Below are 12,574 nucleotides of genomic sequence, written 5' to 3' on the forward strand. Positions count from 1 at the left end.
AGCTGGCCCACGCGCAGTGCTAATTTGCACAAGGAGTGCCACGCCACACAGGGGTGTCCCCTATGTAGGGGAGCCCCACACGCAAGGAGTGTGCCCCTCAAAAAGAGCTGCCCCAAGCGAAAAAAGTGCAGCCTGCCCAGGAGTGGCTCTGCACATACTGAGAGCTGATGCAGCAAGATGATGCAACAAAAAGAGACACAGAAGACACAGATTCCTGGTGCCGCTGACAAGAATGCAGGTGGACACAGAAGAACACGCAGCAAATGGACAGAGAGCAGACAATGAGAGGGGGAAGGGAAGACAAATAAATAAAAAATAAATCTAAAAACAACAACAGAACAAACAACAAGCATACAAACAAAAAAACCAATACTAGGGCGCTGATTTGGCTCAGTGGTTGAGCGCCAGCTTCCCATATATGAGGTCCCAGGTTCAATCCACAGCCCCGGTACCTCACAACAAACAAACTAAAAAAAAAAAAACAAAAAAAAAACACCTCTGTAACTTAGTGTTCTACATGGTGTTCAGAACCTTAATATTATTTCGTAACCAGAATATATCACTCTTTGAAATGTATGCTGTATTAAATCACATCACAAATTCATGTTTCTTTCCCTAATTATTAGGGAGAAAAATACAAAGAAATGAAGTTTTAAACAGTTCAAGACAACAGACTCACAGAAAGTATATGACACAAGGAAATACATGAGTAAATGCTAAAGACAGTAACTTCCACATGGGTTCAAATGGCCCAAACTATATTAAGTAAATAAACTGGCACGATAGCCAAGAAAGGCTTTGTGAAGGAGGGATATTACACCAGGCTTTGGTGAAGGGCATCTGGATAAGTAGACAGGGCAAAGAGCTTTAAAAGCAAGGGAAATGGTGTGATGGGAAGCATGAAGGTGGATAAACAAGTTTTGCTCAAGAGCCACTGAGTTATGCAAATTGTCAAGAACTGTGGGTTGGTGGGAAGGGGAATAGTGGCTGACCAGGATAGAAAGGAAATTTGAACCCTGATTTTGAAAGGCCATGTATTCCCTCTCTCTGTATTTTCTAAAAATCCAAGCCCGTAAGTATTTATTTCCTTTATATTTTCTAATACATTCTCATTGTAAGGGAAAATAAAACAATAGCATCTCGATTTTTTAATAGATTTTATAAAGATGACATGTCCTGATAACAAGGAGAAAAAAGAGTGGTCTAAAGTGACAAAAGTCAGATTTTGTTATATAATTCTTCTCTGTTGCTAAATACATCTAATTCTAAGTAAGTGGCTCAATAGATGAAAAAATATGTTAATGTTAAATCATTCACAGATGACATCATCATCTGACAAGGTGAAAAAATACAAAAACAAATTAAATTTTAAAATGATAACCACCTACGTTGTGGCTCTTAAGAACATGAAAGCACCATCTGATATAATTACCTGTGTAATTCTTAAAATCTTATCTCCCCAACCCAGAGTATATAACTGAATAAAACCATCTTCTGACACCAATTAGCTCTTTTAGAATCTGCATTAGCTGTTGAACCCTCTGGTACTCCCTTTGCAACAGGATGTTTTGCTCTATGCTGTTGGAGAATGGACACACGCATCAGCTAATAACATCAACTCAGGAGTCTGCCACCAAAAACAGAAGGAAAAAGCAACAACAATGAAAAACAAAAACAAAAAACCACAAAAATGGTATGGACCACCCAGGGACCTCAGGGAAGATATAAGAGTAGGATAACTAAGACTTCATTGAAATCACTGAGCAGGGAAGATCCCACTTTAGGAGTGGGTAATGCTCCATAAATTTAATTCTAATTAGTGGGAAGCAGACTTGGCCCAGTGGTTAGGGCATCCGTCTACCACATGGGAGGTCCGCGTTCAAACCCCGGGCCTCCTTGACCCGTGTGGAACTAGCCCATGTGCAGTGCTGATGCGCAAGGAGTGCCCTGCCTGTGTAGGGGAGCCCCACGTGCAAGGAGTGCGCCCCATAAGGAGAGCTGCTCAGCGCGAAGGAAAGTGCAGCCTGCCCAGGAAAGGCACCACACACACGGAGAGCTGACACAGCAAGATGACGCAACGAAAAGAAACATGGTTCCTGGCCGCTTACAACAACAGAAGCGGACAAAGAACACGCAGCAAATAGACACAGAGAACAGACAACTGGGACGGGGTGGGGGGGGGAAGGGGAGAGAAATAAACAAATAAATCTTAAAAAAAAATCACTTAAAAAAAATAATTCTAATTAGTTGCCTAAACTTAGAATGTCTTTTCTAAAAGAACCATTAAAAATGGTAACTGGATTCCCACAGTACACCAAATAAAACAAATACCTATTTTAGACAATATCATAGATTAAACACTATACATTAACTGTGATAAATAATAAAAGTTACATAAATATACTATTTATTAAAATGGATTTTCCTCTGGGGCTTGGCAATCCCTGTAAAATGTTTTTGCCCCAGTTTATCTGTGCTGAGTGAATGTCCCTTCCCATCAGAAAACCTGGATGATTCCCTGGGCCCGTCAACACATTACAGGCTTCCATGTTTCATTTATCAGGCTATTCCTCTTGCCTTTGACTCCCTTTTCCCTAGTCTGCCTATAAATACTCTCCTACAGTACCTATATCAACTCAGCATTCAACGTGTGGTGAAACAGCTAAAATATTATAAAAATAGCTTGCATAGTCTCCTCACAACCTAAGACTGAAATGCCACTGGAAGAAGTGGACAGAAGAGTTAGGAAAGGACTTTTTCTGACATTGTCTAGGCTCCAGCTAAGTGTGTCTCTGACAGATCACTGCCTTCAGACCATGATACCAAGGAAAATGGAATGCTATGACCTCCTAAACTCTGGCCCCCATGGTCAGGGACCAAGTGTTCTCATTCTCTACCCAGAGACCAAAACTGCACCAGCACATGGCAAATAAATGTGGAATGATCACCACCATCATCCTACAGGAGTCTTCTTCCTCCGGTACCACTTAGCCCCTTCTCCCTGTGGCCTCTCCGAAGTGAATTTAAGGATTCAAGTAGGCTGGCCTTTCTGCTCTAACTTCAACTCCAAAGATGACACAAAGGTTTTTTTTTTTTTTTGTCAAAATGTGGGAGTTGTGTGTCTGTGAACAGACAGCACTGTCCCTCCACCCTCCTCCCTCTACACGTATGTGTACACACACCACGTGAACAATGGCTGCTTAAAAAAACATGTTTTTGGGTCTTGTTATGGGTCTGCTAACTATTTTCTAGGATGTTTCTCTGCTAAATGTTAGGTACCCAAAAAGCTATTAATAAACATTTATTAAATGAATAATAAATGAATGCAACAGATAGGGTAGAAAATGAGTATTCATAGGTTGGGGAATACTGAAGATTCATGCATTTTTAAAAATCTATATACAATTCTTATGGATTAGATATATACTTTTGAGCCTAGGATCCTAGGCTTAAATAATTTCAATGTACTCAAGTGACAGAATAGCAGAGAAAAACAAACCTAATAGCACCAGAGCACCCACTCCCATACTGCAAACTGGGATAAAGTCACACATTCATCTATACTTTCCTATAATATAAACCAAGATAACTTCCTGGTTCAAGTTTCAAAATATACAATATAAGGAAGCAAAAACGTTATTTTCTTCTTTTTCTAAAAGTATAGCTCTTTCTAAGTTTTAATTCCAACGTATACATTGTTAATGATATGGTAAAAGTACATTTTTTCAGGGTTAATACACTATGATCCATATTCTATATTTGCTACATATGTGCCCTTGAAAAGCGCAGTTTTCATACATCGCTTTGGACATGTTTTACTAAATAGCACATTTTGATATAATATCACAAATCTTATTTATCCAGAGACAGGCCAAGGGCAGAATTTCTTGGAACATAAAATACATTCTGCAATTTGGTAACTATTCCTATTATGACAATGAAAAGTTGCTATTAGTTTATTTATGCTTAGGTAGACAAACAAAAACCTCAGTAGAAAGTAATATTTAATAAACTAATAAGAGAGAAAGAAAGAAGCACATAACTACAGTTCTGGGAATGAAAGCACTCAAGGGTATGGAGCCTAGCTCATTTCTTGCTCTCCTGAATGATTTGCATCCTTTCTTTCACAATACTCACCACTTTTTCTCAAAGAGTATCTTCCTCTCCACCCATTTTAATTTCCCTCTCTTTATCCAAATAGCTCACCCACCAACTTTTCTTTAACCTCATCTAACAAGCTGCTTTTCTACTGTGAAACCCCCTCTCCAGATTTTCAAGTAATTAGAGCAGGAGGGGAACCTCTCAAAATTGGAGCAGTATGAATAAGTAAAAGAAAAAGGAACATGGGAAGCACAGAAAGGATGGGGATGAAAGGAAATGGGACACCATGTTCTTCAGGTCTTTTCGGCCTGAACCTGAAAAATATTCCTCCTTTCACAGCAAGGCAGAGCAGACTGTAGCCCACTAAGCCTCTCTGTTGGTTAAGAAATACCATCTGCCTACACTAGGTAGATGATTACAGAAAGCAAGGAAGCAGTCTCAGGTTTCGTAAGTGGATAGGCAGAACATCAGCAAATACCTTCCTTTGGACCTACTAGTGAGAGGTCACTTGTTTCAGTGAATACTCTCACTTCTTGAGCCTGGCTTACAATTTTACATTATTTCATATGCTTTTCATAGGCTAGTGGAAGGTTTTCTTTCATGAGGCAACTGCACAAAATTCCCTATTTCATTTATGGTATCTTATGTATATACACACACATGCATGCACACTCTCACACACACACACAGACCTCATTAGGAAGGAATTGACCATTACAGAAACATATTCTATCTTTGCCCTCGATTTCTTTCTGAGATTCATGAAACGGGAAAGTTTGAAGATAGGAAGGGAATGGCAGACCAGACTGAAAACTCGTGGGTGTGGCTCTGGTGATAAGAAGATTGGAGGATCTTGACCACATCAGAATCTAAATTATGCAAACTGCAATTACCTGCCAAAGAGCTTGCCTGATATTCAGCTCAGCACAACTGTGTAAAGGAAAACTGATGTTTAAAGAACCAAAATCACAAAGATGAAGGGAAAGGTACATCCTTCTGCTGGTTTTTAGCAGGAACTGCAAAACATCAGTTTAACCATAAAAAGACATATAGAAGAAAAACTTTTTTAAAAAAGCTCCATGAAAAACTGCCTTTTAACTATTTTCAGTTGCAATGGCTACTTAAACAGCTTATTTCCCAAAGTGCCAAACTTGAGATGTGAAAAAGAACACACTTGTAAAAAGCAGTCAAAAGCCTGCATTAATGTAAAGAAAATAATTTTGTATCACGAAAATAATCCTAGCAAACGTTTTCTCCACAACATACAGTCCATGACAACAAACACAAGGACTCAAGAATATATTTTCATTTCTAAGGGGGAAAAGGCAGAGTCATAATGTGCAAAAGAACTAAAAAAGTTAAATCATAGTATTTCTAAAATCCTCTTAATTTTAGATTTCAGTAGTTTTTAAATGCCTTAAAACCTAAAGCAATGCAGCAAATGAAGAAAATGAGAAAATATCACAATGCAAAAAGAAAAGTTCGCTGATTTAAGAAATCTATCTTATCCATCCATCCGTGCGTCCGTCCGTCCGTCCGTCCATCCATCTAATCTATCTGCAGGCTTCTGGAACTACCTCTAGGTGCTGCTAAAGAGACCCCCTTCCTAAAGACTACCCACTTCTTTGCCCGGTGTTTTAGCCTCCCCCTCCCCCTGACTGTACTGCAGTGCGCAAAGCCATTACAGACAATCACTTTAAACATATTTGCTGTCGAAAAAGCCTCAGACCCTAACGTTCTTCAAGTTTCAAGGAGTCAAACGGTGGCGTCTCATTCTCAATTATACTACAGATGGAAGGCTAGACAGAAGAAAATATTAGCAGGGTTGTTTCAAGGCAACCAAATAGATGAAGCATCCCGCACCGCCACCACCAGCCATCTCTCCATAAGCAATGCCTCTTATGTTAAAACCAATCCTGTGCATAAGGAGAACTGTCAGAAGAGATCGGGGCATGTGAGAGAGTAGGGTGGGGACGTTTTTCTAATGAGTTTTTAGATGCACAGACTCCATCTGACACCTCAGCTTCCGCATCCCAGGAGGAGGCAGAGAGGGAGATCTAGAAAGCTCAAAGGAAAACCGGGGGCCAGGAGGGCTCTAAACGTTTGGATCCGATTAACCCGCGCCCCAGCACCTACTCCGACACGCAGCATCCTTACAACCGCAGCAGGGGGAAGGGGCCCTGCAGTGCCCAGGCTGGGCGCTCCGAGCTGGGGGCTGGTGTCTCTCCGCGAGGGTAAGCCAAGTGAGCCAAGGGCCCGCAAGGCCGGCGAGGCGCCTTTACCTGCGAAGGTAAAGGTCCATCGGTAGAACTCCATGGTGTCGTTGAGCGCCGTGGACACCACATTCAGGACACTGCCCGGCTCCGAGTCCAGGAGCCCCATCGCGGCTGCAACAGGCGCTGGCGGCGGCGGGAGGAGAAAACGGAAGCAACAGCGGGGAGACAAGAGGCGGCCGGGGACGCCTCGACCCGCGGCGGCCCAGCTGCGTCTTCAACTCCTTCGCGGGGCGCCGCGGCGGCGGGGATGCAGCGGCGTCAGCGAGCCGGACGGTGCCCAAGGTGTCGTCAAGGCTCCCCAGAGGAGGAGGAGGGCCCGCCGCGAGCGCCGAGCGCTGCACCACTCTGCCGCCTGGCGCCGCAGCCGCTCCAATCTCTTCCGCCGGCGTCACGTGGTCACCCGCGGAGGCGGAGGTCCCGGCGCGCCCCTCCCCGCGCCCGCGCCCGCGCTCGGGGACCCTATTGCACAGAGATGCAGAGGCCGGTGTGGGGGCGGTAGGCGCCAGGGCCGCGCAGGCGCACATCATCCCGCACCTCCCCACCCCACCGCACCCGAGTGAGACACCTGGGCCCTTCTGTATCCTCCTCTCTCGCCTTCCTCCCTGGCATCCGGCCGCTGCGGAGGTATAAGTCGGCTTCCCACGAGTGATCTCGCCTCCGCCCCGGTTATGTCCAATGAAGCAGGGAAGAATGGAGGGTTTGTGTGCAAGGATGAGGGAGGCGAGGTGCTCTGGCTTGTCACTCGCCTGCATTTCCCTTGTATTCTGTTACCACCACCTCCAGCAGCACACGCTTGCCACCGTGACAAAGAAAATGAGCAATTTATCCCTCTAAATAAGTGAGGGGATATTTGTATTCCATGCTTCAGAGATAGAGAAAGAACTTGGGGAAGGGGAGAGAGCGATTTCTACCCATTGACTGACGAAGTAACAGAAAATTGAATGAAAGCCTACATGTGATCTGCAGACCCTTATAATGCACACAGAATAATCAAAGCAATATTATTTGGTTAAATTAGGCGATTAGGAATTCAAAGAAAAAGAACTGAGTTACAGTTAGAAAAGTCTTCATGGACCTGATGGAAATGAGGTGAATCTAAAAGAATAAGTGCTCAGGAGAAAAAGGGCAATCTAAGCAAGAGAAGAAAACATAAAGTAATTTTGATTAAAGAAAAAAATACATTTTGGAAGGAATAAGGTGGGAAGCAATAAAAAGAATCTACACTCTGGGAAGTAGCAAATACTATGTACAATTCATAATTTGATAGTTTCAGAATAGCCCAATAATCTTTCACCTATTTATTAAACATGCTACCTAATTCTTGTTAATCTTGTCACCTACTTCTTGTTTAACCTTTTCCCCACCTGCATTTAAAGGCCACTGAGTCAAGTGTGTGATTGCCTCTACCCTATCATATTTTTTTCCAATTGAGCTGGTTATATGTTCTTTGACTATATTTTATATTGGAAACATTCCATAGAAGAAAAATTATTTTTGACTCCTTGAAGAGGATCTAACCCAGTGCTTTAAACATTAAGTTTTTGTAATGGTGGAAAAATTATAATTTCAGAACATAAATACTATCATAAATGGTAGGTACTTTAGGAAGAGAGGAAGACAGTTAAAAGAAACTGATTTATCATTTGACTCAAGCATCCACAGTCTTTAAATGGTCTATTCTTGAAATTAACCAAATAAAATGTAATTTATTAGCTTAGTAAGTATATGTGTCAGATTAAACTCTCCTGTATTAAAACTATAGTTTCTTAAATCTCAGCCCAAAGATGTGTATCAGGCAGAGTCTAGTACCTATAAAAAATAGAAATTGGATGAAGATTAACTATGCAACCATTTACCCTGATGATCTTAGCAGAATTCAGATTAATTTGAACTTCCCCTAGAAGATGGATTGCCATTTCTATTTTATAGATTCTATATGCAGGTTAGGGAGAAAGTACCCACACCCTTACCCCCATACACATGCACAAAACTCAGCATCTCATATATTAATACAGTGTGAAAATGTTGAACCATTTTCCGATACTATTTATACCTAGCCTTTACTTCTACAGTGGAAGTCAATTTAGGTTCTTCTATTCACAAGGGGGCTCCTATTACATATAAGAAAATGCTAGACAAGAGATGACAAAAATGTTAGGAATCACAATTATACCTGCATCACCTCCTCCACTCGCCACCTGGAATAGTAGAGGGTTTATTTGCTCTTATGAGTTTCGAAACATACACCAAGACCTAGAGCCTGAGAACTTATCCTCTCTAGAGTCCTACTACATGATGTAGAGACTAACCATCCAAAAATCAATTCACATGCAGTTTATAAATACCAATGACTGACCAAAGCCAAAACAAACCCTGGTTGTGCAAAGCGAAGGAGGCCTGCATGTGCACTCACCTACAATGACAGCCATCTAACCAAGATTTTGGTGGCATCATAACAGAACAAAGCCAAAAAAACAGTATCCATAGTACTTGTAAAATTCTGAGGTCACAGGAAAAAAATGTTATTTGGTGTGGAGTGAATAACAAAGAAGATACAGTTATCCATAAAACTAAGAGAGAGGGAAGTGAGATATTTCAGGACTCCCCCCCCACAGAAGCTTTGGACAACCAACAAGAACTGGTAAAAACATCTTTCTCAAAGCTCTAGAAAACAGTTAAAAGTCTTCAATAACAGGGGGCCAAATCATGAAAAATTAAAATTAAGATTAAAGCAGTAGAATTTCATGGTAACTTGACTGGCCTCTACCCCATCCCTCACCCACTCAGCACAAAATTGGCCCACGTTCCCTGTGCAGAGCCTTAGTCCTGGTTCCATAGGGAGCAGAGTAACCCTCATGCACATACTGGAAGCATATATGTCTGCCCCAATTTGTCTGGTGGTGGCGTAAGGGACACACCATCACAGAACTCTTGTATGTAGAAGGAGGCTCACCAAGCTCTCCCAAGGAACACCAGTCAAGTGGCTGCCCAGGGAAAGAAGTTGTTGGCTGCAGGACAATGCCTGGGACTGTGAGGAAACCATTTCCTAGTGGAGAGGGACATTCGTTTATGATAAATGGAGGAATTCCAAAGACCACACACACATGCCCAAGACTGCTATGTAGGAAGGATCTGAGCAGCCCCTATGCTTAGGTCTTGAGCTATTCTTTAAATTCATTTTATGGAAAATCCCTAAAGGAGATTACTTGCACAGATCAATCTGTTAGACTGGAAAAAGGTAGGTTTTTTCCTTCATTCTTTTGGTTAGCTCTTGGCATTCAAGGAGAGCTCTGTCATGACACTGGCTGGATACAAACATAAGGGCAAATTCTTTACAGTCTAAATCCCAGGAACAAAACATTAAAATATTGAAATTTCCAGGTTTCAGCAAAAGACTACAAAACATACAGAGAAACAGGAAGGGTTGGCCCAGAAAAAAGGAGAAAATTGAAGCCTTAGAAACCATCAATGAGTAGAACACAGAATTTAAAAAATGATGTTAAATATACTCAGAAAGCTAAAGGAAAACCTGGACAAAGAGCTAAAGGAGATCAGGAAAATGCTAGATGAACACTAAGAGAATATCAATATAGAGATGAAAATTATGAAAAGTAACCTAACAAGGCTGAAGACCACAGTAACAAAAGTTAAAAATTTCTTGGAGAGGTTCAATAGCAAATTGGAGTTGGCAGAATAAATAATCAGTGAACTTGTAGATAACACATTTGAAATAATACAGAATAAGGAGCAAAAGGAAGGAAGAATGAAGAAAAGTGAATGGAGCCTAAGGAAACTGTGAGACATAGTAGCAATTTGATATGGTTCAAGAATTCCAAAAATATAGAGAAGTCTTCGCAGAGAGTCGCTGTGGTTTCCTGCTTCAACAGTGCTTGAACGGAACCCGGCGCTCGCCCCTGTCGACCAGCCATCCCCAGCTGCTTGCCACCGTCCATCCAGTGTCGCGCAGCCGCAGCTTCTCAACCGCCCATCATGAGGACCACATTCCTGTCGCAGGTGCACCAGAACTGCAACCAGGACGCGGAGGCCGCCATCAACCACCAGATCAACCTGGAGCACTATGCCTCTTACGTCTACCTGTCGATGTCTTACTACTTTGACCGTGATGATGTGGCTTTGAAGAATTTTGCCAAATATTTTCTTCACCAATCTCATGAGGAGAGGGAACATGGTGAGAAACTAATGAAGCTGCAGAACCAACGAGGTGGCCGAATCTTCCTTCAGGATATCAAGAAACCAGAACGAGAGGACTGGGAGAGCAGACTGAATGCAATGGAGTGTGCATTACACTTGGAAAAAAGGGTGAATCAGTCACTACTGGAACTGCACAAACGGGCTACTGACAAAAATGACCCCCATTTGTGTGACTTCATTGAGACCCATTACCTGAATGAGCAGGTGAAGTCCATCAAAGAACTGGGTGACTACGTAACCAAAGTGGGCAAGATGGGGGCCCTGGAATCTGGCTTGGCAGAGTATCTCTTTGACAAGCACACTCTGGGAAGCAGTGATGAGAGCTAAACCTTATGTTGGCTTCCCCAGAGCCACAGGGTAGTAGTGCATGTGTGTTGGGTTTACCTTTTCTATAAATTGTATCAATGTCTACCAAGTTCTTTCATTGGTACCATTCCTCCAAATAAAGTTATTTGGTTCCCCCCCCCCAAAAAAAAGAATTCCAAATATATGTATTGGATTATGTTAGTAAACCGTTCTGTACCTGAACATGATTAAATTACGATTAGGGCTTTGATTGGGTCATGTCAGTAGGGTGTTCAGTTCCTGCACCTTGGTGGGTGGGTATTCACAGATAAAAGACATGGTGAAGGACAGAGTTAGAGTTTTTGATGCTAGAGTTTTGAGCTGGAGTCCAGAAAGTAAACACATAGGAGAAGACAAGGCAAAGCCTAGAGAGCCTCATAGTCTACAGCTGTCTTGCAGAAAAAACAGAGGCACAGAGCCTGGAGAGAAATGAACCTTAGGAAGAGAGGAACCCAGGGAGTCTGAACCCTGGCAGATATCAGCAGCCATCTTGCTGCAACATATAGCAAAAGACTTTGGTGAGGGAAGTAACTTATGCTTTATGGCCTGTTAACTGTAATCTACCTCAAATAAATATCCTTTATAAAAGCCAATAGATTTCTGGTATTTTGCATTAGCACCTCTTTGGCTGACTAATACAGAATTTGTTACTGGAGAGTGAGGTTGTGCTTTTACAATTACCAAAATGCTGGAAGAGTTTTATAAATGGATAAGGGATATTTTTTGTAGGAATTGTGAAATGCTTGATAAGAAAGACCAACAGTGCATTGAAGAGACTGTTGCTAGTAATATGGACTCTAAAGAGATTTTTTACGAGGTCTTAAAAGTAAATGATGAAACTATCATTAGAAACTGAAGGAAATGCAATCTGTGTTTTAAAGTTGCAGAGAACCTAGCAAGATTGACTCCTGCTGTTTTTCTGGAAGGAAGAATTTGAAATGGCAAGCCTGGACATTTTAGCTGAAGAAATTTCCAAAGGACACCCAGAGAATGTGGCTTGGCTTCTCCTTACAGCTTATAGCAAAAGGCTAGATGAGTGAGATAAGCTGAGGACTGAATTGCTGGGCACAAAAAAAAAAACCAGAAACTGATTCTGGAAACTCCAAACCTCTGGAAATAAAGTCAGAAGTCAGTGCCCCATTTGAGGACTTAACTAAACTTGGAATTTGTAAATCAGGATTGAAGATGCTGTTATTTAGGAAAGATTTGTGGAAAGTCTTACTGTCTGATGGCTTGGACCTTCTTCTTGCATGCTAAACCAACAAGCTTTTTGAGAGAGCTGTAGGAACAAAACCACTGTCAGCTTGAACTAAAAGGGACACAGAAAGCAGAGACTGAAGGAGAAACAGCTTTAAAAGGAAAACCATGGGAGCTAAGATCTGGAATTAAGACATTGCCTTGGGCCAAGAGAGGAACCCCACCTATGTGTCCAGAGAGGGTAAGTTTGCTCCAGCAGTTGAAGAGGGTGGATGTTCCCACCCAATGTTCAGGGAAAGTTTTGCCACCCCAGGGTACAAAGATGGTAGAGCACATTCCTCAAGAATTGGGGTTGTTAAGGTCAGCATCCCATAGGTCTGAGAGGGGTGTACCTGTCTCCCATGGATTAGGGAAGGCCAGGTGGTCAACTCATTGCTCTAAGA

The 12,574-nt window shown here is 42.1% G+C and overlaps 1 protein-coding gene and 1 pseudogene across 1 annotated transcript in view; one reads left to right on the top strand and one right to left on the bottom strand.

Moving 5' to 3' along the window:
- The window catches only part of ELOVL4 (ELOVL fatty acid elongase 4), a 37,143-nt gene extending 30,277 nt beyond the window's left edge, over positions 1 to 6,866 (bottom strand). Inside the window, exon 1 of the mRNA XM_004450576.5 lies at positions 6,384 to 6,866. Within this exon, the coding sequence (XP_004450633.1) occupies positions 6,384 to 6,483 (100 nt within the window). The 5' untranslated portion in view covers positions 6,484 to 6,866. The remainder of the gene's footprint in view (positions 1 to 6,383) is intronic.
- Positions 6,867 to 10,367: 3,501 nt separating this feature from the next.
- Positions 10,368 to 10,994, top strand: LOC101424991 (ferritin heavy chain pseudogene; annotated as a pseudogene).
- The last annotated feature ends 1,580 nt before the right edge of the window (positions 10,995 to 12,574 follow it).

The sequence above is a fragment of the Dasypus novemcinctus genome, chromosome 11 (assembly GCF_030445035.2).
Source record: "Dasypus novemcinctus isolate mDasNov1 chromosome 11, mDasNov1.1.hap2, whole genome shotgun sequence".
NCBI classification, from domain to species: Eukaryota; Metazoa; Chordata; class Mammalia; order Cingulata; family Dasypodidae; genus Dasypus; species Dasypus novemcinctus.